We start from the raw sequence: 21,034 nt of genomic DNA, 5'->3' as shown, positions 1-21,034 counted from the left end.
AAAACAATTTTATAACCATTTTCAAAACCATTTTTCAAACGCTATGAACTAGTTCTGTTTTCCGCTGATTTCAGTTGTTCAATCATCATGTGCGTGTCATTATGACATTTCTCAACAGAACAAAAATACTTGCCTTCGCGACATTGTTTACAAATCCAAAGACTGCAGAAATAAACAATATTCGTATCACTTTGTTTCTTTAAATTTTAAAGCGACTTTAATACCGAGGTGAATTTAGATGAATTTAACGTAATTTAATTTCTTTTTCTCTAAACATGCTGTTTGCTTCAAATTTGTAGAACATGATATCCAATCAGAGTTCATTGCTACAGAATATCCAAAATCGGTACTTGAATCCAAATGGTGCTGATGTATGGTTTGTATTCGATGATGAACGAATTCCAGGTCATCGAATTATCTTGGCATCGAGTCCATGGTTGGAGAGTATGTTTTTTGGATCGTTAACCGAAAACAATGACGTCAATATGAATAATTCAAATGTGACCAGTAGATCGTTTAAGGAATTTTTGCGCTACATCTACACCGGCAATGCAAATTTAACAATGGATAATATCGACGAGATGATTTTTTTGGCCGATGAATCATTGTGCCAAGAAATTTTTGATGAATGTGAAAAGTTTTTGATAAAAAATTTAACTATTGACAATATATTTGTTGTGTATCAACTGGCTTTGCGGCACGAGAGAGCCGTTCAATTGAAGATCGCTTGCGAAGAAGAAATCTGTGTAAATGCTGTTCACACATTAAAATCATCGAAATTTTCAGAAATTCAATTTGATTTTTTACAAAACATTCTCAAGTGTGATTCATTGGTTTGCGAAGAAAAGGATGTTTTTAATGCATGCATCGAATGGGCAAAAGCTGCTTGCAGACGAAATCGAATGGATCAATATAATCCGATAAATTTACGAGCACAACTTGGCGATTTAATCTACCAGATTCGATTTAGTTCGATGACAGTTGGAGATGCGGCTACGTGCATTGATTCATGTCCCGGTTTATTTACGGCGAATGAACTACAAGAGATCATGTGTATTGTTGGCCGGAAAAATTATTCAGGAACAACGCAATTCAATTGCACAGAACGATATTTTAGTTTGCAGCGAAATCCAAGTAAAGAATTAAAATGTGATCGTTTTAGCTTCATTACATCCGATCGTCGTATTTTTGCTTTAACGGAAACTACGACATTCACTTGTAATCGACCGGCATTTCTAAAAGGTTTCACATGCGAATGCAATCATTGCGTAAATAAGACAGCCAGAGTGTCCATTGTTGAGACGAAAGGCGAAGAAAATGTCAATATACGATGCAATGTGCAAAAAAATTTAATATTCGGAACAAAAAATACGCGCAAAAAAAGACACGGACAGATTGAACGGACTCACACATCATTTACAGCAAAAGTTATGTTTGATTCGGGAATTTTGCTTAGACCTGGATATGAATATAGCATTCATATTACATTCGATTCGCTACTACTACTGGAACACAACTGCGTATTAAAAAAAAAAGTTCGAGTCGATCATGACATCGTAATTCGATTCGATAAAACAAATGATATTGTTACCTCGCTCATTTTGAATCGTTTCGATAATCGAAAATACTTTCGCAGAATTTTTCATAATCCCGTGATGTGGTGTATCCTGGTTGGGGTGCTATTGGTGATAGCTGCTATAATGCGATATGATATCAATCAACCGGATTCAGTTCTTGTCCATTTGTGGCATATGATAAAGAGTATTTTCGAAAAACACTAAAATAGTCTCTCAAAACCACTGCATTTAATGCATTTGAATCAGCCTTATCAAAAACATTTTTCAAAATAGAATGGGAATAGTTTACTAAACAACTCCACAAAATCCATGCTTAAAATATCTTATGCGATAAAATTGGCAGTATTTTTTTTACTCATAACTCATAGATGATGACGGACATTTTTCTGGCGGTGGGGGTTAAGAATTTGTTTACATTTGAAAAAAGTGAAGAGCAAATAAAGGTCCTCATTTCCAAAATTTTTGAGGGTTCCTGAAAATATTTTAGAGGGGGGTAATCCGAACCCTAGGAACCCTCGTCATCATCTATGCTTATATATAATCTTTACAAAAATAAGTATTTTATATTATCAAATGAATAAATGTGTCTAATTGTCTCTGGAAATGTTGGTATTAATATTGAACATACGTGTCAGTGAGAATAAACGTTTATAGAAATGGGAATCAAGTGTTAACCTTATTGTCGCATGAATATCGTTCCCATTGCTTAAGATCGGGACCGCAAAAAGATTACTACTTGGAGCAGAATAAATGTAAGTTCCTTTACAACACAAATAAAAAGAAAAACATATGGTAAAAATGTGTTTTTATTTGACAAATAAGAATTTTTGATAAAACAATTAGTTATTATGAAGTTTCTACAATGAAAACAAAAAAAAAAAACTTTTTTTTAGTTATTTTGATTGTTGGATTTTTCAATGTCTATCTGACAAAAGTAAATATTTCAAAAAGTAAATTTTATTTCTTTTTACTACATTTATCGTTTACGGTCACGGAACTGGCCTCCTTGTCTTCGATTATTCGAATATCGTTCATGTCTCGGTGCACGTTCCTTATCCCTACTGCGATAATCATGGTGTTTTTCAGATGAAAAATGCTTTTTATGTGGAATATCACCGTTACTGTGCCCATAATCAGACTTTTCTCGGTCCCTGTCAATGACAAAACATCAGATTTTGTTTTAATTTTTGACTTTAAAAATAATTTATGAAGAAAAATACAAAAATAAATAAAAAAGTTTTTTACCGTTTTTTATTATACCGTGACGGTGACAAAGAAGCGGATCGAGAGTAATTGCGAGATTTGACTCTGCTTCTTTTATGCTTTTCGGATGTCCTACTTCGAGAACGAGATTTGTCACGTGTTTTCTTGTGACTTCGTGATCTAGAATTGTCGTTCGGTGATTGAGAGATAGATCCGGAACGTGACGATTTTGATGGTGATCGTCTGGCACTTTGTTGTTCACGCGACGATTTCGAAGACTTTTTTGTGTTTTCTGTGTTTGATGATTCATTTTGACATTGTCCAGGTTGTTGCGAATTTTGATTTGTCTGAGCTGCTGAATCCGATTGTGGTACATTTGATTGACTACAATATGAAATGAAATGTTATCGTGTTAAATTCATAAAGAAATCAATAATGATAAATAATTGAACAGAAATTCACAAACACATTTTGGCTAAGTGAATATTGATTGCAATTGAAGTATGATGCTTACCTATCTGAAGAAATTGGTTGCGTCGGTTGTTTTTCATTTTCATTGACATTTGTGTTTGTCACTGGTGCCGCACGTGAAATAAAACCGCTCCATGAATTGTATGATTTATCATTTCGATCCACCGATATTGTGACTGGTGGTGTATTTTGTCCGGTTTTATTTTTATTTCGAATTTCTTCGAAGACTTTTTTAAGTTTTTCAACCGTTTGTTCAAGCACTTCTGCATTCGGTTTTGGTCGACGATACAATTCCATAATTTTATATGATATATCCAAAATGTCATCTTCATTAACATTGAACACACCATACCATGATGGATTATTGGGTAATGGTAAATCAATTTTTCTTGCTGTCAAATAAATGCATGCACAGGCAATCGATTCGGGATTGTATCGTACAAATACATCCGTACGCAATGAATCGTTCATAAAATTCCATGCCATTTGCATGAGACGCTTATTTTCTTCATATCCAAGCACTTGCAGATACATCACAATTAATTTATGCGGATGTTTGACATGTACACAAAATCCAAGCTCCTTTAAAACACGACGTTCGGCTTTAATTACTTGATTTTTCAGTGATACATAGCTCGCATCCAAAATCATTGGATGTATTGGCCTATTGAAAAAATAGAGAAATTGCCATTTAGTTTTATGTTGTGCAAATGTCGAACATTTTTGATAAACTTACTTTTGACCACGAACTTGTTTGATAAGATGGAAAACATTGATTACATCCCGAATACGTCGCGGAGCCTCTTCAATTTTTGATGCTAAACAGATGCAACTCATTGCTGTTATCTCCATATTGTCACGCAAATAGGACTTTGAATAATAAAAACGCTGAAATAATACTTGCCCGGTAGCCATCGCCACCTGTAACATAATGAACATACGGACATTTAATTTAACATCAATGCGTGTGAAAAAAACTCAAAGAATATTAAATTACCTGTGGAAGTTTTAGTAAAATGCCCGCAATTTGAATGAGTTCACAACCAAGAACTCTCAAATCGGTTTCAGTTTCTTTATCCAAGCCATCATGTTGCGACGGAGTCTCTTGCAATTTATTGTCGGACAATAAACAATTTTCAAGTGTTAATGTGATTTTACCGAATTGACGTGGTAACGTTGTCTTTTGCGTCATATTCAAGTGGATTTCATTAACAACTTCGAATGAACTATTTTTTTTTCTCAATGATATTTGGCGCTATTCAACTAAAACAAAAAAAAAAACACCTCTTCACAGCTCAATACTTATACCAAATTTTCTCGCACTAATGGCGTGACAGGACCGAATTTGACGATGTCAAACGTATATTCAAACTTATCATGTCTAACACTAGAGTTCGCCACATGCAAGCAATATGATTACTTTGGTGTTCCATTTCATGAACGCAACAAGAAAATAAATAAATAAACAAACGATTATTTTTTTTTATTCATTTTATGAATATTTATTTAATTAAATAGCCATATAAACCATAAAAGTGATATATGTATTTCCGAATGTATGCGCGCTTCCCAAAAAAAAGAATAATCAAAAATATTTATGCGCTGCAAAATCCAATAACACCACAACCAATTCGTCCACCGGCATTTCCTGTAGTTTTGCTCAATTCATGGCCACCCAAGCCCAAATCATCAACATCAGCATGTACGACAACGGTACGACCGATGATACTGTTTGGTCCTTGCAACGAAATCAATGAATCGGTCAAATTAACTTTGGCCGAACCACTTGCATCAGCTGTAATATTTCCCAAATCACCGACATGTCGAACTTCGGCATTTGGTGCACCGTGATCCTTTTTGTATGGATTGAAATGTGGTCCGGCTGATGTACAACCATTTGTATTGTCACCAAATTCATGTACATGGAAACCATGTTGTCCCGGTGCCAAGCCGGTTATTTCACCAGTCACAGTTACAGGCCCATTTTCCGATTGCTTTATTTCAATTGGAATTAGATAAGATAAGATTATTTAAAAATTAATTGGACATTTGCATGAATTATTGAGACAAATAATAAATTTATTATGTGAAAATCTACTTTAGTTTTTTCATTGTGTAATTTAATTTCCATTTAAGATTTTTCAAAAAAAAAAAAAAAAAAATACGGGAATTGAGTCAGAAGTGCGACGTAAAATAATGAGAAGATATAAAATGGAAATCAATATTATGACATTGAAAATAATATCAATTGGTTGTTCAATTGACTTTAATTGCATATCAAGTAAACACGAACTTTGACTTACTTGTTCGAAAAAAATATTGCCTTTGGCATCACCAGCAACAACAACGACGGCTTTAACCATTTTGAAAAAAGATTTCGTCTTTTTTTGTCTTTTAAAAATTTCAAACCGGTTAGATTTCTAGCTTGATGAAAACAACAAAGTGTTTTTTTTTTTATTCTTCCTTCTTCAATGATTGAATTAGAAATGGCTTCTGATATGAAGATAACTACGACGAAGTGATATAGCGTTTTTATAATATAGCAAGACTCTCGTACATTCGAAACGTTCTAAAAAATCAATGGCAGTACTAACGCAGATTTGAATGGCTGCATACTTGAATGACAGTAGTTCAAAATCAAATTCGATTCATTTTTTTTTCCAATTTAAATGAAAAATTATGCTTTTTGCTGTGAAAAAAAATCAAATTCAATTTGATCAATTTATTTATGTTTATCGCCAATAAACGTATACACGTATATTGTAATTCGATTAAATGTTATATCCTGTGTTTGTTTTTTTTTTTAGTAATACAGATTGAATAATGCGTTGGTTAATGTGATCGCATTGAGCGAAAAAAAAGATGAAAAAAAAACATTCAATTTATTGAAGAGTTTCGATAATTTTCTCAACTTCAGTTTTAGTATACATTTGGAACAAACTTTCTGGTTTCATAATCATTACTTCAACATTGGTTGAGCTCAATTTTTCTTCCATAACTTGTTTTAGCGTGCGCAATGCCAAATTGACTGCTTCCTTTATTGTCATTTTTTCAGTGTAGTTGTCCTGAAACAAATAAATGATGAACATTTTAATTTTGCTTATAAAATTATGATTTAACACTACAAACGTTGAGTTTGTCAATAAAATGGCTTACCTGTAAATTTTGTTGTGCACCTTCACTGCCTGATCCGATTGCCTTTGCATCGTAGCGAATATAAGTGCCCGATGGATCCATATGCCATAGTTGTGGGTCATTGTTCTCAACACCAGCGAACAAAATTGCCACACCAAATGGTCGACTCATGGCCGAACCGCCATCAGCACTGTCACCAAATTGAATAGCTAATGTTGATACAGCCTGGGCACAAGACTCAACCGACATACGTTCATTGTAAATGAACCAATGATTTTGGCATTCAACACGAGCACGATCAATCAATGTTCTGTAATTGAAAACAAACAAATAAAAAAAAGTTGAAAAAAAGGTTTGTTTTGATAAAAATTGTCATAGTGTCACCTGGCATCGGCCATCAATCCAGATGTAGCACATCCAATATGTCGATCGACTTCGACGATTTTTTCCACAGTTGATGGTTCCATCAATGGAGATGTGATTCGTTTTTCCACAGCCATAACAACACCTTCGGGTGTACGAATACCAATTGCTGTCGAACCCAATTTGATTGCTTCGATTGCATATTCCACTTGGAATAAACGTCCTTCCGGTGAAAATGTATTCACACCTCGGTCGTATTCAGATCGTGTAAGAAACATCTAAAAATTAAATCGAAACCAATTAACAATAAATAAAATCGAAGTGAAGAAACCGTGGTGTAGTCTTCATCAATATTTTTTTTTTTTGAATATCATCACATTTGAGGTTATAATAATAGTGTATGACATAGCAAAAATCAATGGAATTTTATATTTAGTGAATATTTCTTACCTTGTATTCGTGATTATTTTGTTAAATTGTTAACTAGTTTTTGTATGAAATTAACTCAAACAAACGATCTATTCAAATTAATCGAATAATTGGCAATGAAACAGTTCAATTTATTTGCCGACAAACAAACAATGTATGTAGATGGTTTAGCTTGGCGAACGCGTAAAATTGTATTATTGAATTGTCATATATTGAGTTGCCGTATGTAAATGTTGTCGTTTTTTTATGTTTAACGCAATACACTCCGGAATTGTGTGTACTAAAATATTGAAGCGGCGGCATATGTTCTAAACTGCATGTCAACAGTAAACTGTCAACGACTTTAAATAAATCACACAGTTGTTGTTTTTTTCTTTCTTTGGCTTATCAATATATTGAACATTTCAGCAAATTACAGTTTCTTAAAAAACGTTTTTGTCTTGGATTCATTTGAAATTATCGAGTTCATGCATGAATTGAGTTGTTCAGAAAAAAAAACGTCAAAAATGATGATGATGAAAGAAAATAAAACAGAAAATGATATAAATGTAAACATTGGAAATGCCGTATTTACAAAACAAGTGGCGGCAAAAGTGTGTATGGCACTAGTTGAATTTCTTTTAATCAATAAAAATCAAATTCCATTTCCGGTTGTATCGTTTCAACAAATCATAAATCGCATAAATAATGTGGAACATGACGAAAATAGTGATGTCAAGAAGCCAAATTTGGTTGGAAAATACAAAGCCGAACGCAAACGCAATAAAGCTATGGAAACATATAACATGTATAACCAGTTGAACGAGGCAAGTATATTTTATGATTTGATGATTTCAAAAAAAAAAAAAATTTAACAAACACTTTCTTGATATATCAACAGATTATGATTTCAACGTTTGAAAAGTGTGACATCCATCAGGCCATCATATTATTTGGACAAACAAAATTTACGACAAAAGAATGTTTCGTCATCAATTTTCCAGAATCTGATGTTGTACATTCGTCCGTTACAGTTTCCACAAATCAATCAGAAATTGTGCGAAAAATTATCATGTAAGTCATTGATGAAGTAGATGACATCAACAAAATAAAAAATCGTCTTCTATTCAACAGGTCTATATTGGGTTCAGCTGATTTTTTCAATAAGCACGGAAATATTCTGCGTCAAACTAATATGCATTTATTATTAAAACTAAAAGATGGTTCCAGTGCACCTTGTATGACAAACTTTCAAATACAAAACTATTTAAGATTGCCGCACAAGTGCAGAACAACACATTTCAATATTCAAAATAACACAGAGAAATTGGATAGCAAACCATTTAACATTTTTAGTGATATCGACAATACTGGAAATGCAGCGGAACCATGTTCAGATAGTAATATTTTCTTTGAATGCAATGTTATATTGAAAGGGATCAAATGGAATCAATAGATTTTTAATTATTTTAAACTGATTTTGTTTGGAGCATACGATTCTAGCACAATTATTCAATTTAATTCATTCATTTAACGCATCATTTAAAGCAAAGCTGGTATAGGCATCGCGGAGGTGTGGACACTTTTTATGTAAATTCTGCTCTTTCTTGTATTCAGGTGAACAACTTGACAAAAATTGTAACTTCTCTGGTGCCCATAACAGCTTTGAACACAAGACAGTTGTTTTCATCAATGCATATTTTTTATATGAAAAAATTACTATGTTTATCAGTCTTAAATTGGTCAATCGAGCTTTCAATAATAGTGTTTAGAGATTAAATAAATTTTAATTGTCCTGATTCAATGAATTAATGTTGATTTTTCGAATTTATAGTATCTTCATTTAAATTTTGATATTATGAATTGTGACGGAAAAATAGTTTCTTGAAATTGACTGAATTTATGATCTAATTAGTACCTAATAATGAAGATAAATAAACATTCGACCAATACAAACATAAATAAAATTTCACCCAACATTTTTTTTTATTGATCGTTAACGATTTGATGTGCTATAAATATTTTGAGCCAAAAAAAACGTCGTTTAAGAGAGTAAAATTGAGTATAGACATTTGGTTACCGGATGCGTTAAACGCTGCGTCACAGCACACATACAAATACACTCGAACGAAACACTACATTTGTGACATATCACAAGACAAACATGTTTATCGTGAATGAAATATAAACAAAAAATAAAATAGAACAAAAACATAAAACAATGGACGCAATAAATCATTATCCATATTAAAATCTATCAATAGATTAGTCATTAACAATGAATACAATTACGGGCCAATCAACCAAATACCAACAAATTAACAAACAAAGATCGTAAGTCAAGTTTCCATTTAAGTGCATTGAAAACGGCATATCATTTGTGTTAAATTGCACTTGAAATTATTTTATTTAAATATAAAACGTTCTTTTTCTTTACATTTCAGACACAAAATGTGCATTCAAGTTTGTTTTACTGTGATTATTTCTATTGTCTGCTGCACAGCAATGATGTTAGCTGTATCATCCTATAATCAAAGCCAACCGATAGAAATAACAGGTAAATTCAATTAATCGAATGTATTTTTGGGTGATCGAAATTGGGTAGACTTTTGTAAATTGCCTCCAGCAGAGTTGTAGAACTGGATCAGTGCTATAACCTTCTTGAAGACAGTTGTTATATCTTGCAGAATGATCTTCATTTAAAAAAAATTGGTCATGATCTACGCATTTTCGATCGAACAAGCAAAGAGAATGTCATGTTTTGGTAGTTTTTTTTTTAATTTGATTTCCCAAAAAGGGTGCTAAGAGCACTCTGACGATTTTCAGACTTCAATGAGATATGTTCAAATTTTGCATACCTCTGCAAATGTTTCTTCGTCTTCTTCTCATGCAGGTATTTGAAATGTTGAATTGAGTTGCATGAACAACACAGTAAACCATCTGCTTCAATAATTTTATAAAATCTTAAGTGCATGTTGCATACTCATAACTCACCGATACCTTCATCCTAATATTAACACAACGATCACGATTAACGTTCCATATAAATTGATCTGATACTTTTATTTTTATAATTGTTATAGATACGCTACAGCAATGGAGTCGAAGAGAGTCAAGATATTCCAATGAATTTATGCTTGAAAAGAGGGTGTCAGAAGCATACCATTCCTCAATGAATGCTGAACTATCCAATGAATCAACTATTTCCGATCAAAGCACTCCATCATCAAATAATGATCGAAAACTTGTGTGCTACTACACAATACCCGAAAGTAATTTAAAGAAGTCTATCAACCTTCAACTTGATAAAATAGGTACGTCATTTGAATATTCATAAATAAAATATATTCAACGAAAATGATGTTCTTTCTTTTAAAAAATATAGATGCATTTTTGTGCACCCATATCAACATTGGAGTAGCTGTAATAGAAAATAGTAAAATTGTCATCACTGACGAATTGAAGGTGGCCTTTGAGCAAATGACTGTATTGAAGCAATTAAATAATAGTCTTAAAGTACTGATCTGGATTGGGGGTCCAACTGAGTCGATAAGCTTTTTTGAAATGATTCGTACACATGAGAATCGAAAAGAGTTTATAAAATCCATCAAATTAGCACTCGAAAAATATCATCTTGATGGCGTTGATATTGATTGGGAATTTCCAATTACGTACGATAAGAGTCGAATCTATCTCACCAAATTGTTGCATGAAATACGAAAAGAATATGAAAGAGAACGTCGTAACTATTTATTAAGCGTAGCCGTTGCAGCGCCTGAGGGAATTGCATACTTTGCATATGACGTTGAGGCTCTTAATCAATTTTGTGATTATATCAATATTATGACGTATGATTATCATTTTTATTCGAAATCTACACCTTTTACCGGTTCGTATGACATCATTTTTTTTCGATCATATTTGCTATAAATGATAGAGAAAGTTTATTTTTTTCTATTTATACCTTTTGAGAGGCTTTAATGCCTAATACACACTTTACATTTGAAAAAATGTAAAAAAAAAAAAATTCTAAACAGTATTTAACAAAATTGGACTAATTTTTGATATGAAAATAATTTAGGTCTCAATGCGCCCTTGTATAGTAGAAAAAATGAAAATTCATTACTTTCAACGCTAAACATAAATGCATCGGTGAGCTTTTGGCATGAAAAAGGTTTAGACAAACAGAAAATTATAGTGGGACTTCCAACTTATGGACACTCGTTTCGGTGAGTAAATTTGATTCATTTATTTTATAATAAAAAAATTAACAAAAATTAATGTAAGGAAAAAAAAAACAAATCATATTTACAGTTTGATTAATCCATTTAATAATAAACTCGGAAGCCCCGCAAGTGGATTCGGACGAACGGGAGAATTTGGTAAGAAAATATAATCTAACTAAAAATGTTAATATATTTCAAAAAATCTGAGTAGTTACATTAAATATTTAATATTAATATATTTATTACGGACTGATTTTATTATTTTGTTAAAAAATTTATATAATAATTTTATTCTTGGTTGATTATTTAAACCGCATTAATTGCAATTAATTAATTGAATTTTTTTTTTCATTTCAGGATTTGTGACATATCCAGAAGTATGTTTGTTTGAACGACACAATATATTTGTGACGAAAGTTTTTGACGCCGATACATGTTCACCATATATTTTTGCTGGTGATGAATGGATTTCATATGAAGATGATAACAGCATTAAGTGCAAAACCGAATATGTGATAAAAGGTGACTTTGGTGGTGTTATGATATTTTCCTTAAACACGGATGATTTTTCATCATATTGTTACTACGGAAGCCAAAAATATAAGAAACCCAAAAATTTCCCATTAACTAGATTAGTCAATGAATTGTTAATTTGGAATTGAGGTGGATTTCTTTTTATACCGAATATTTTAAAGCATTTAAGAAAATTCCATTGCATTTTTTTTAAATTTAGTTCTTTTGAATTTTAATAAAAAAACTGTGTAAATATGCTAAAAAATATGTTATAATTTTTACTTGAAATTCTTCTTAAAAATTATAAAAATTTATAATTATAAAAAATTTTAGTGGTCAAATGTAAATTCAAACCTTAGCAGCAAATTCAACGGTTATTTTATGGGAATGCCGGATCCCTTTCCGATTTTTTTTCCTGAACGAAAACGTTTTCTCAAAAATTCAAAGAAAAAAAATCCAAGACGTTTTCCCGAATTATTTCGTTCGGGAAATAGTATGTTCCGGCATTCATTATATAGTTAGAGGCCCCTAGAATTTAATCATGACGTACATGAGCGGTAAAAAGTGAATTATTCGATAGATTGGAATGAATCACCAAATCAAATGTGAATGCGTATATTTCATGTTGGCAAAATCTAAATTAAAAATAAATCTAAAACATAAGCTCCTGCAGATAATCAAAAACATGAAAATGCTGAGACACAGTCCGAGCCATATGATATTATTCAACTATTATTTCATAATTATTTAAAATTCATCGATTTTATAAACCGTATTTATTCAATATGCTAATAAGAGCAGTTACAAAAATGTGGCAGTACATGGAGCCATGCTTGCATGAAGTATCTCAATCATAAATGTTTCCTTGTGGTAGAATGTGCTATGATTTCGGTCAACGATTTCTTTTTTGTTTCATCTAATTTTAAACATAGATTCTTTTGTAATCTGATATTTGTTGAAAGAAATACGAAATAGCTCAATGTTGCATGATTTGTTACATGATGCCCGATCCCATAGATCATCGCTGCACATGATATTATAATGCGAAAAAGGCAAACGTTAAAATACGTGAAAGCGAGCTAAACACATTGGTTTGTATTTTTCTTATCAGAAATTCTGATAACAAGCGAGTGTCAAATGTCAATTTTTTCAACGATTTCACTGAATCCAGCTGTTTCTGAGTCAATCATTATCAAGTCACAATGTTATAAAGTGTTCCAAATACAACAAGAAGAAGAACACGACATCAGTTCAAAGGTTAAGGTAAGTTTTTTCTATTGATTTCAGTAATTTTTTTTTCTTTTTTTCCAGAAATAATTCAAAAAAATTTCTATTAGTTTGATCAAAAAGTATTTCAAATGATATTGAGGTTCTATCGATTGCTATTATTTTTAAGGTATATATTGCAAACCTTTGTGGAGAATCCAACCGAATCTATTCATATGGTTTTAACAGATGTTATTTTGAAAAACATGTGGACGACTTAAATTTAAGCCCGGCATACGATTTACTGGAATAGAAAAAGCAAGATATTTTGTGGACCTGTACATGCTCAATTTTAAAATTACTTAAAACTGATCTTCAATCTCAAATCATTTCTTCGAGTAAATCAATTTTGAAGGAAGAAAAAATATTACGAAAAATGTACCTTATCAGAGCACAAGCATGGGGCCTAGTTGAGCTACTTTCACGTTATGTGATCAAATAGACATTTTATTTTCAAAAAAAGACTTCCCATGCATGGCGACAAAAGAAATTCAAACAAAACACTTGAAACGAATGCCACATAGATCAATCGAACATTTAAAATAAAATCTTCGCTTTGTTATTGAAACGAAACGAAAATTAGATTGCAACACAAACGGTTGGTCATTTGATTCCATCAAAGTACTAGAGTCATAAAGTCGATTTAAAATAATCAAATGCAATTACAAAAAAAAAAAAAAAAAAAAAAAAACAATTTGTGTCCAAGTTTTTCGGCATTGCAAAATTTATCGTTCAAAATTGAAAATTCAAGTGCGTATTAAAAGCACACTAATTTCTTTCGAAATAATTGCTTTAAACATATTTTCTTGCGTTCAGAACACACGCTGTATACGCATAAATACGATATGCGTGTATGAGTTTTTGTGTTCGTTTCTTATTCTTTGACACCATGCCCATGCCGTATATGAGAAATAGGTGTTCGATACGATTCAAATACAAACACAAATGCAATAAATGGAAGTTATATATATATATTTCGAGTTATCAGAACCAGGCATGGTTGTGTAAGAAATACTGTTTCGTTTTTTTTTTATTTTAATTCATTCTCTTTTCTTCTGGCATACGTATTTGTTGGCACGATCGAATGTGAAGACAAACATTGAATATGTGTGTTCGGTGAACGGTTGAACACGCTAACAATTTTTTTAGAAACAGCAATCGTTGTCATATCTTATCAATGTAGAGAGAGTTACTACTTGAATCAAGATGCTTGTTCATTCGAGTTCAGTTAAGTTTAGTGCCTTTCATTGAACAGTAGTTCGATAGCACTTGGTAGAAAGTGGATTCAAAGCTGTCAATAATAATAATAATAATATATATATATATATATATATATATATATATATATTTCTTTTTTTTTCGATTCAGTGATTTTGACGATCACAAATTTGTACCATTAACACAAAACATAGCGAATAATTTACATTGTGGTGCGGTTTATGGCAGCAAATATGTATATTTTGTTAATACATGTGTGTATGTGTCAGTATTCATGTTCAACAAATAAATAACTCACTATAATCCACTGTATAGAATAAAAAAAAGTAGAATGGCAACGCAAAAATATTGCCGAAAGGATTGATTTTAAATGCAGACATATTTGGTAGATTTGTTACGAAAAAACACTTTAATTTACTAGATTTTTCGGGAATTTCAAATTTTTTTAAATTTAATTTGACATTTTATATAGCGAGAGAAAAAAAAACATTTTTTTTTGTGAAATTATAGCCAGAATGAAAACGTAACCCAAAATGGAACAATTTTTAATGAAGACTTTCGAGTTATAATATATTCATGGAATACATTTTAGTAAGTTGATATGATAAATACCTAATGACTATTAATTTCAAGCGAATCACAGAAGTCCATTCTTCGTTTACGTTAATTTGAAAGGAAGAAAAAAAAAACACACACACACACAGTTTCTAGAACTTTTAATTTTCCGGTCTAACCTTACATTAATTCTTCGAATATAAGTCTCGTTTAAAATGTTGATTAAAACAATCGTTAATTCAATTCTCTTCATAAAACGTTTATTTTCCTTTGTCATTTGAAACTTTTGAACTTTCATAAGAATAGGTTTACATGATAAAAAGACTTTTTTTTTGCGAAAATATACAGACGCTTTTTATTAGTAATTTTCAATTTTAAACGCTAATTTCACAGTTTCATTTATAAAGAGATTAAAATTATCAATTTATGGCAAAAGTCAAAATAGTGATATATTTATACATTTTCTTTGTTCAGTCATGGTAATCATTGTATATTTATTTGCAAGTACATTTGAATGCCTCTTGATTTAAAAAAAAAAAAAATACACTGGAAAAAGGCCAGTTATTCGAATTCAAATTTACTTATAAATCACTTAAAATTGTCTATAAGTTTAATACTTTTATAAGTTAGGTTACGTCACAAAATGTCTACAATTCAAATCGAAATGCAAAATGGTTCGCACGTTATATTCGGCCGGCTATTTTTGTAAACCACATGGGGAAATGAATCGGATCTCATACCAGCCGTCAGTCTTCATTGATCAAAATAAAACACTCTATTACATTCAAGGGTTTCTGTTCACATCTTACCGGGCAGCATTAGATATTAATATATATACCTCTAATACTGTCAGGTAAAGATGTCGTCCGAACTCTATAGCATCGAAACACACATTAATACCATCTGATATTCAAAATGATAATCCATGATTCAATAAATACATCTTCTCAAGTTGAATACACCAACCAATTTTTGTTTGTTTTGACTTTTGGTATATCACATTTATAAACTACGTCTCAGCGGAATAATTGTATTTATCGGTATAAATGACAGAGCAAAAAAAACCACACACATATTCAGTTAAATTTTTCCACCAAACGTTGATAATTTCATTCATTTTGGATTGATATATATTATTTCGAATTATCAATCGTTCAACGTTCATTCAGTAATTTGTATCATTTAAATTTAATATAATTCAAATGAAATCAAATGATTATCATTTCTTCAATTTGATCTGCCTGCCAATGTTATAGCAGAAAACAAGAAGAAAAAAAAATGCGCGATGAATAAACCTGTCGATGTTTCATGGTTAAAAGTGAAAACTGGTTCAATTTTTACTCTCTTTTTTTTCTGTCACGTTCACAAATCCGAATTTAGTCTCTCCACTCTCAGAAAAGTTTACTTTTGTAAATCTCTCAGATATCAGCTTTTTTCTCTCGTTCAAAATCGGTCGGTTTTAGTTTAAATTTTTCGATATGTAGTGGTGTTAGTTTTCTATCAGTAAATTGGATATGTGGACGGACGATTGAATTCAAGATCGGATTAAATTTAACATGAAACATGAAATTGTGTATCGTTATATAACAAGATGTTCACCGCATTCGATTGGGAATTAATTATGTTGTGGCGAAAGTTGCAATCACAAAAATATATTAAGAAATTTCATGTTTATATTGATCCAGCTTTTCTAGACATACATTTTTTTTTTATAGTGAAAGTATTTACTACTTTAATGAAACCAGTTAAATTTATTCGAATTTTTTTAGTAAAAGTCGCTATTTTCAATAAACTTTCAGAAATATTGCACTAAATAGTCGAGAAAATCATACCAAAATCGATAGTATCAGTCAAGTTTTAGGTCACAAGAGAAAAAATGTTTTAAAAAAGCGAGGAAAAAACGTGAAAATGTCCCGAACTTCGGATAAGCGTTAAAAATGCTTTTGATTGTGTTTCAATCATTCAAAGACGTCTATAGATGTTGTAGAAATTCATGATTTGGCTTCAAAGCAGATAAATTACAATTGTCTGTAATTGTACAATACTCGTGAACACACTATTTACGTGTTCGCTTCAATTTTAATATTTTTTCGCAATATGTTTTATTATCGCTGACGAATAATATTTTGTTTTTTCGGTTAGAATTTCATATAGAAATTCTATACACTTTGCTTAATCTGCGTCAATGAATCAACAACAACGAAATTATTTTGTCAGCTTTATTGACTTTGGAAAGGCCAACATTTTTACAATGAATACCTCAAGATGATGAGTAGCAACACAAAACTGCTGTCTAATGTAACATTCAAGTGTTAACCCGTATCGGTTAAAAAATTAGAATTCAGACATTACTAACTAAATATTGGGAGATTTCAAGTGTCAAAGAAAATCGATTCCATACATTTATTTGCGTTTAAAATAAAAAAAGATTTAAAATCATATAATTTACTGATTCAGTCAAGTTTTCTTGATTTTGCAAGTAGATCTAGCGAGGAGATTATTTGTATTGAATAGTCCTTGGGACATTGGATCATTCATGTAATACGATTTACTAATGCAATGGAGTCCTCGTAAACTTGCGCCAGGTGAATCACAGTACGTACAGGTGAAAGAAATTATTATCAATTATCATTCATTTTTTTTCGTCAAAAATGTCATTTACAATTCGTAAAATTCGTATATGTGATACTCTCGACACAATCATCGAATTTTCAAAATATTTGCCCAATAGTGGAAAAATATGATTACCGTCTTTCTATCTTAAAAATCATATCAATTATCGTTCGTTTATCGTTTATTGTCAATTTTTCGTTCTTGCTGCTCTTTCGAGTTCAACGTTCAATTCATGTTAAAATGATGAATGTAGCATTTTAAGAAAAACCACAAATAATCTCAATTTAACAAATATATCCTTCGAACCACATAAAAAAAGTCAAACGGACCCAAATCTTTCATAACCTAGAAATCCGAAGATTTCATAAATCGATAGCATCGTATAGATAGCATTAATCTAATAAGTCATTCAAATATTTCCAGTTAATCATTCGTTTTGGAATCCGATTAGATACGTTCACAGCATTTCTTTCATATTTAATAATATGCATGGAATATCTATTAAAATTGTATAATTTTGGTAATTTGAATGCATATGTACGGTTGCTTTGATTTATAAATGTTGTTGCATTGGTATTATTGAATAATTTCCATTACGTCTAGTCGAGTCTTTTTTTTCTAGTGTGAAATCCCATCGCCTATCGCTTCATGAAATGTAATGCATAGCAAAAATGGCGACAATAACAGATTACTTATATTACGGGCACAGGGTATGCCCATGTCTTGTGTGAAGAGTGAAAAAAAGGTCATCAGTTTTTTTTCTCAACATTAAAATGTGTGTATGGTAAAAATTGTAATGGAAGGCATGAAACATCTGATAATCAGCAGAGCCGACTACGTAATCATGAAGGAAAATTTGGAAATGTTTGAGTGGCCACGTGCAAACGCTGAATGATGCTTTTCTCAATATTATCTTTTTCGTTTTTTTTATTTTATTTTTTCTTTGACATTTTTTTTTTCAACATCAACTAAGGTTAAAAAATGTTTTACTTGTTTCTTCGAAAAAGAGAATTTTATATTTTAAAATGCAGTCGCTTTTATACTAATTTAATTCCTCTTCAAGTATTTGAATTGTGTTCAATGGTTATTTTATTCATTGGTCGTCTTTGTTTTGTAATATGTGTCTTTTTCAGTTTATTTAATAAAGAATTCATGCATTCAAAAAGTCAGCCGTCATACAGTTAAGAGATAACAAAAAACATTGCGGCATTTGAAACTCATTTAAAAAAAAAATTACTTAAAAATCAAAGTTCTGACTTTTCACTTCCTTTTCGGGTTGATAGGTCATCGATTCTTAACTCATTATCACCGTTTCCAAGTCAACAATTTCAAAATTATTGAAACATAGGCAGAGCAAACCGAATAGGGTAAATGAATAAGAATGTACAAAACAAGCGGCTCAGATAGCGACAGTATTCGAATTTAAAATGAAATGCGAAGCAATTTATTGGATTTATTTTTGTCACAAGAGACGTGTGCTGCTGTTCTTAAAATATTCTATATATGCAAAATCCACTAATACAGACATTTACTGAACACTGAACACAACATCACAGCATTTCTCTTTGGGTGTCTTTTTTTTATTCGTTCCTATTTTCACTAACTTTTCAGTCACCCATACACAGGCAACATTGATCAACGATTTGAAATCACGGAATTTGTTGTTAAAACTGTTGAAATGTATGAAATCTATATCAGCTGAGCTCTGCAAATGGATTTTATTGTCGCCTCTCTTTTACACAATTACCGAATATGTATATTTTTTTATAATGCACAAATTTTCGATTTAAAAATCGAAATCTGAAAAAAAAATATTTTTTGTTGGACATTTTCTACCACGAAAATATCAGTTCCGTTTAAGTCATTGTCAATCGTTTGAATGTTGTGAACAGAATGACGCAATATATTAAAGAAAATTGAAATGGCGTTGGAACTATGTCATTTTTCCTTTTCAAGTCATTCATTTCGTCAATAAAAATGAAATTTTACAATACATAGCAATTCATATTGTCGAACAATGCCGTTGTTCGGAATTGTGAAATAAGTCGTGTATGTTGTTTTCAGTGGGTTTTTTTTTGTCAATTTCATTTTAAAATTGGAATACAGAACAAAACAAAAAAATAAATAAATACGTGGGTAGCTCCGAAAATTTTGAGAATGGGTATTTTCTTCAATTGCATTTTGCGATATATTTATATATGTTAGATCATGTAGCTGATTTTCTTATCTCAAAAAACCTAGTGCGTTTCTATTACTGCAAATAGTATGTACCCTTATGTAAACTTAATTTTTATAATTTTTTAACCACACTTATATACCAATTTTTATCATACAACGAAAAAAAATGTGATTCTGAAGCATAGGCCTACTCAAAATGTTCTATATTACATACATAAAATAGATAGAATCATGTTATACGTGTATCTGAAGGAATCAGGTTATGCTCAATGTTTCATGCATAAAGTGACAAAAAAATTTGAATTTAAGGAATTTTCAAAAATTGTCAAGAAAATTTCAAAAAAAAATATCAGTGAATTTGAAGAGATAGCTTGAAACAAAAATTCCGATGAGTAGTCCAGTAGATCAATTTTTTAATTGAATCAATGCGATGAAAAAATAGCTCTTCAAATTTAGTTACAACAACAAATTTATGCAAAAAAAACTATGTTATAATATTATTTGGAGCAACGAAAACTATTATTTCTTGAGTTTTCACTCATATCAAAATGCCATGTTTTTGTCGATCAATTTCGGCTAAATCTGAGTACCATGATCTCGTTTGATATTTGCAATTGGAAATCATCGATTCTCACATTTTTTGAAGCAACCCACGTATAATTCGCTTTCTACTCATAGGGTAAACGCCAATTTCTACGACATTACTCCGCAATATATTCAAACGACGAACTTATTGTGTGCATCGAATTTTTTTTTCCAAGTACACATTTTTATGGAATTCACACCACCAAAGTAAGAAAAAGTGTGTACGATGAAATTGTATAATCCTATATGAGGGTACCGTTATATGTAGGGACAATTCAATGAAAATATTATTTCCGATTCATTTTTACTTTTTTTACACGATAATTTTGATTATATGCTTGATCATGAGCTGAAGGAAAGTATTACGGTGAGCCTACTTGCCCGTTTTGATAATCTGATATTTCCAATAAAAAACTTAAACGAAACAACTCATGGTGTTTTATTATAAAATGAGTAAAGTTTTACTGTTTACTTAAAAAAAAATCTAACTTGAAAATGGTCATTGCATAACTTTCTTCACAAATAAATTCCGTATGTTGTATATACAAGATTGCACTTCTTTGTTAAAGATTCGATACTTTCCACATTTTTCTACATATTGGAAAATATTGAGAAAACACTTTGAAAGTTGAGTTTGGTTCAGAAGTTTCGAATTCATTCATATATGAAAGTGACTAGTTTGGAAAAGGTAATGTTTTTTTTTTTTTAATTCGAGAGCAGCAG

At 31.0% G+C, this 21,034-nt stretch overlaps 6 protein-coding genes across 8 annotated transcripts; 3 read left to right on the top strand and 3 right to left on the bottom strand.

Moving 5' to 3' along the window:
• Positions 1 to 125: 125 nt before the first annotated feature.
• Positions 126 to 2,181, top strand: LOC116346506 (BTB/POZ domain-containing protein 3-like). The gene is made up of 2 exons (XM_031776591.1): positions 126 to 228; positions 300 to 2,181. The coding sequence occupies exon 2, from the start codon at positions 303 to 305 to the stop codon at positions 1,779 to 1,781; it is 1,479 nt and encodes a 492-aa protein (XP_031632451.1). The 5' UTR covers positions 126 to 228; positions 300 to 302; the 3' UTR covers positions 1,782 to 2,181.
• Positions 2,182 to 2,365: 184 nt separating this feature from the next.
• LOC116346497 (cyclin-L1) lies at positions 2,366 to 4,566 on the bottom strand. Its single transcript, XM_031776580.1, has 5 exons — positions 4,249 to 4,566; positions 3,988 to 4,172; positions 3,295 to 3,915; positions 2,823 to 3,164; positions 2,366 to 2,728 (listed from the first exon to the last, which is right to left on the bottom strand). The coding sequence occupies exons 1-5, from the start codon at positions 4,441 to 4,443 to the stop codon at positions 2,554 to 2,556; spliced, it is 1,518 nt and encodes a 505-aa protein (XP_031632440.1). The 5' UTR covers positions 4,444 to 4,566; the 3' UTR covers positions 2,366 to 2,553.
• Positions 4,567 to 4,724: 158 nt separating this feature from the next.
• LOC116344787 (superoxide dismutase [Cu-Zn]) lies at positions 4,725 to 5,614 on the bottom strand. The gene is made up of 2 exons (XM_031773533.1): positions 5,555 to 5,614; positions 4,725 to 5,245 (listed from the first exon to the last, which is right to left on the bottom strand). Exons 1-2 carry the CDS (start codon positions 5,612 to 5,614, stop codon positions 4,847 to 4,849), a joined length of 459 nt encoding a protein of 152 aa, XP_031629393.1. The 3' UTR covers positions 4,725 to 4,846.
• A 469-nt stretch (positions 5,615 to 6,083) lies between these two features.
• Positions 6,084 to 7,384, bottom strand: LOC116347072 (proteasome subunit alpha type-5). Its single transcript, XM_031777482.1, has 4 exons — positions 7,200 to 7,384; positions 6,771 to 7,027; positions 6,408 to 6,696; positions 6,084 to 6,316 (listed from the first exon to the last, which is right to left on the bottom strand). The coding sequence occupies exons 2-4, from the start codon at positions 7,025 to 7,027 to the stop codon at positions 6,134 to 6,136; spliced, it is 729 nt and encodes a 242-aa protein (XP_031633342.1). The 5' UTR covers positions 7,200 to 7,384; the 3' UTR covers positions 6,084 to 6,133.
• A 159-nt stretch (positions 7,385 to 7,543) lies between these two features.
• LOC116347065 lies at positions 7,544 to 8,961 on the top strand. Its single transcript, XM_031777470.1, has 3 exons — positions 7,544 to 7,984; positions 8,059 to 8,231; positions 8,292 to 8,961. The coding sequence occupies exons 1-3, from the start codon at positions 7,646 to 7,648 to the stop codon at positions 8,611 to 8,613; spliced, it is 834 nt and encodes a 277-aa protein (XP_031633330.1). The 5' UTR covers positions 7,544 to 7,645; the 3' UTR covers positions 8,614 to 8,961.
• A 313-nt stretch (positions 8,962 to 9,274) lies between these two features.
• Positions 9,275 to 12,093, top strand: LOC116343400 (chitinase-3-like protein 2). Of its 3 annotated transcripts, XM_031771426.1 has the most exons (8): positions 9,275 to 9,491; positions 9,602 to 9,714; positions 9,964 to 10,050; positions 10,241 to 10,471; positions 10,543 to 11,046; positions 11,239 to 11,386; positions 11,472 to 11,539; positions 11,741 to 12,093. In XM_031771426.1, the coding sequence occupies exons 1-8, from the start codon at positions 9,436 to 9,438 to the stop codon at positions 12,043 to 12,045; spliced, it is 1,512 nt and encodes a 503-aa protein (XP_031627286.1). In that variant the 5' UTR covers positions 9,275 to 9,435; the 3' UTR covers positions 12,046 to 12,093. The 3 variants fall into 3 exon arrangements, with proteins under 3 accessions (XP_031627286.1, XP_031627292.1, XP_031627300.1); XM_031771432.1 differs by lacking the exon at positions 9,964 to 10,050; XM_031771440.1 differs by lacking the exon at positions 9,275 to 9,491 and having other exon boundaries at positions 9,603 to 9,714; positions 9,955 to 10,050.
• The last annotated feature ends 8,941 nt before the right edge of the window (positions 12,094 to 21,034 follow it).

This window comes from Contarinia nasturtii, unplaced genomic scaffold, assembly GCF_009176525.2.
Source record: "Contarinia nasturtii isolate CC-2019 unplaced genomic scaffold, AAFC_CNas_1.1 Cnas_scaffold_129, whole genome shotgun sequence".
NCBI classification, from domain to species: Eukaryota; Metazoa; Arthropoda; class Insecta; order Diptera; family Cecidomyiidae; genus Contarinia; species Contarinia nasturtii.
Note: the sequence above shows the minus strand (reverse complement) of the source record. Positions and strands in the feature narration are given on the sequence as shown.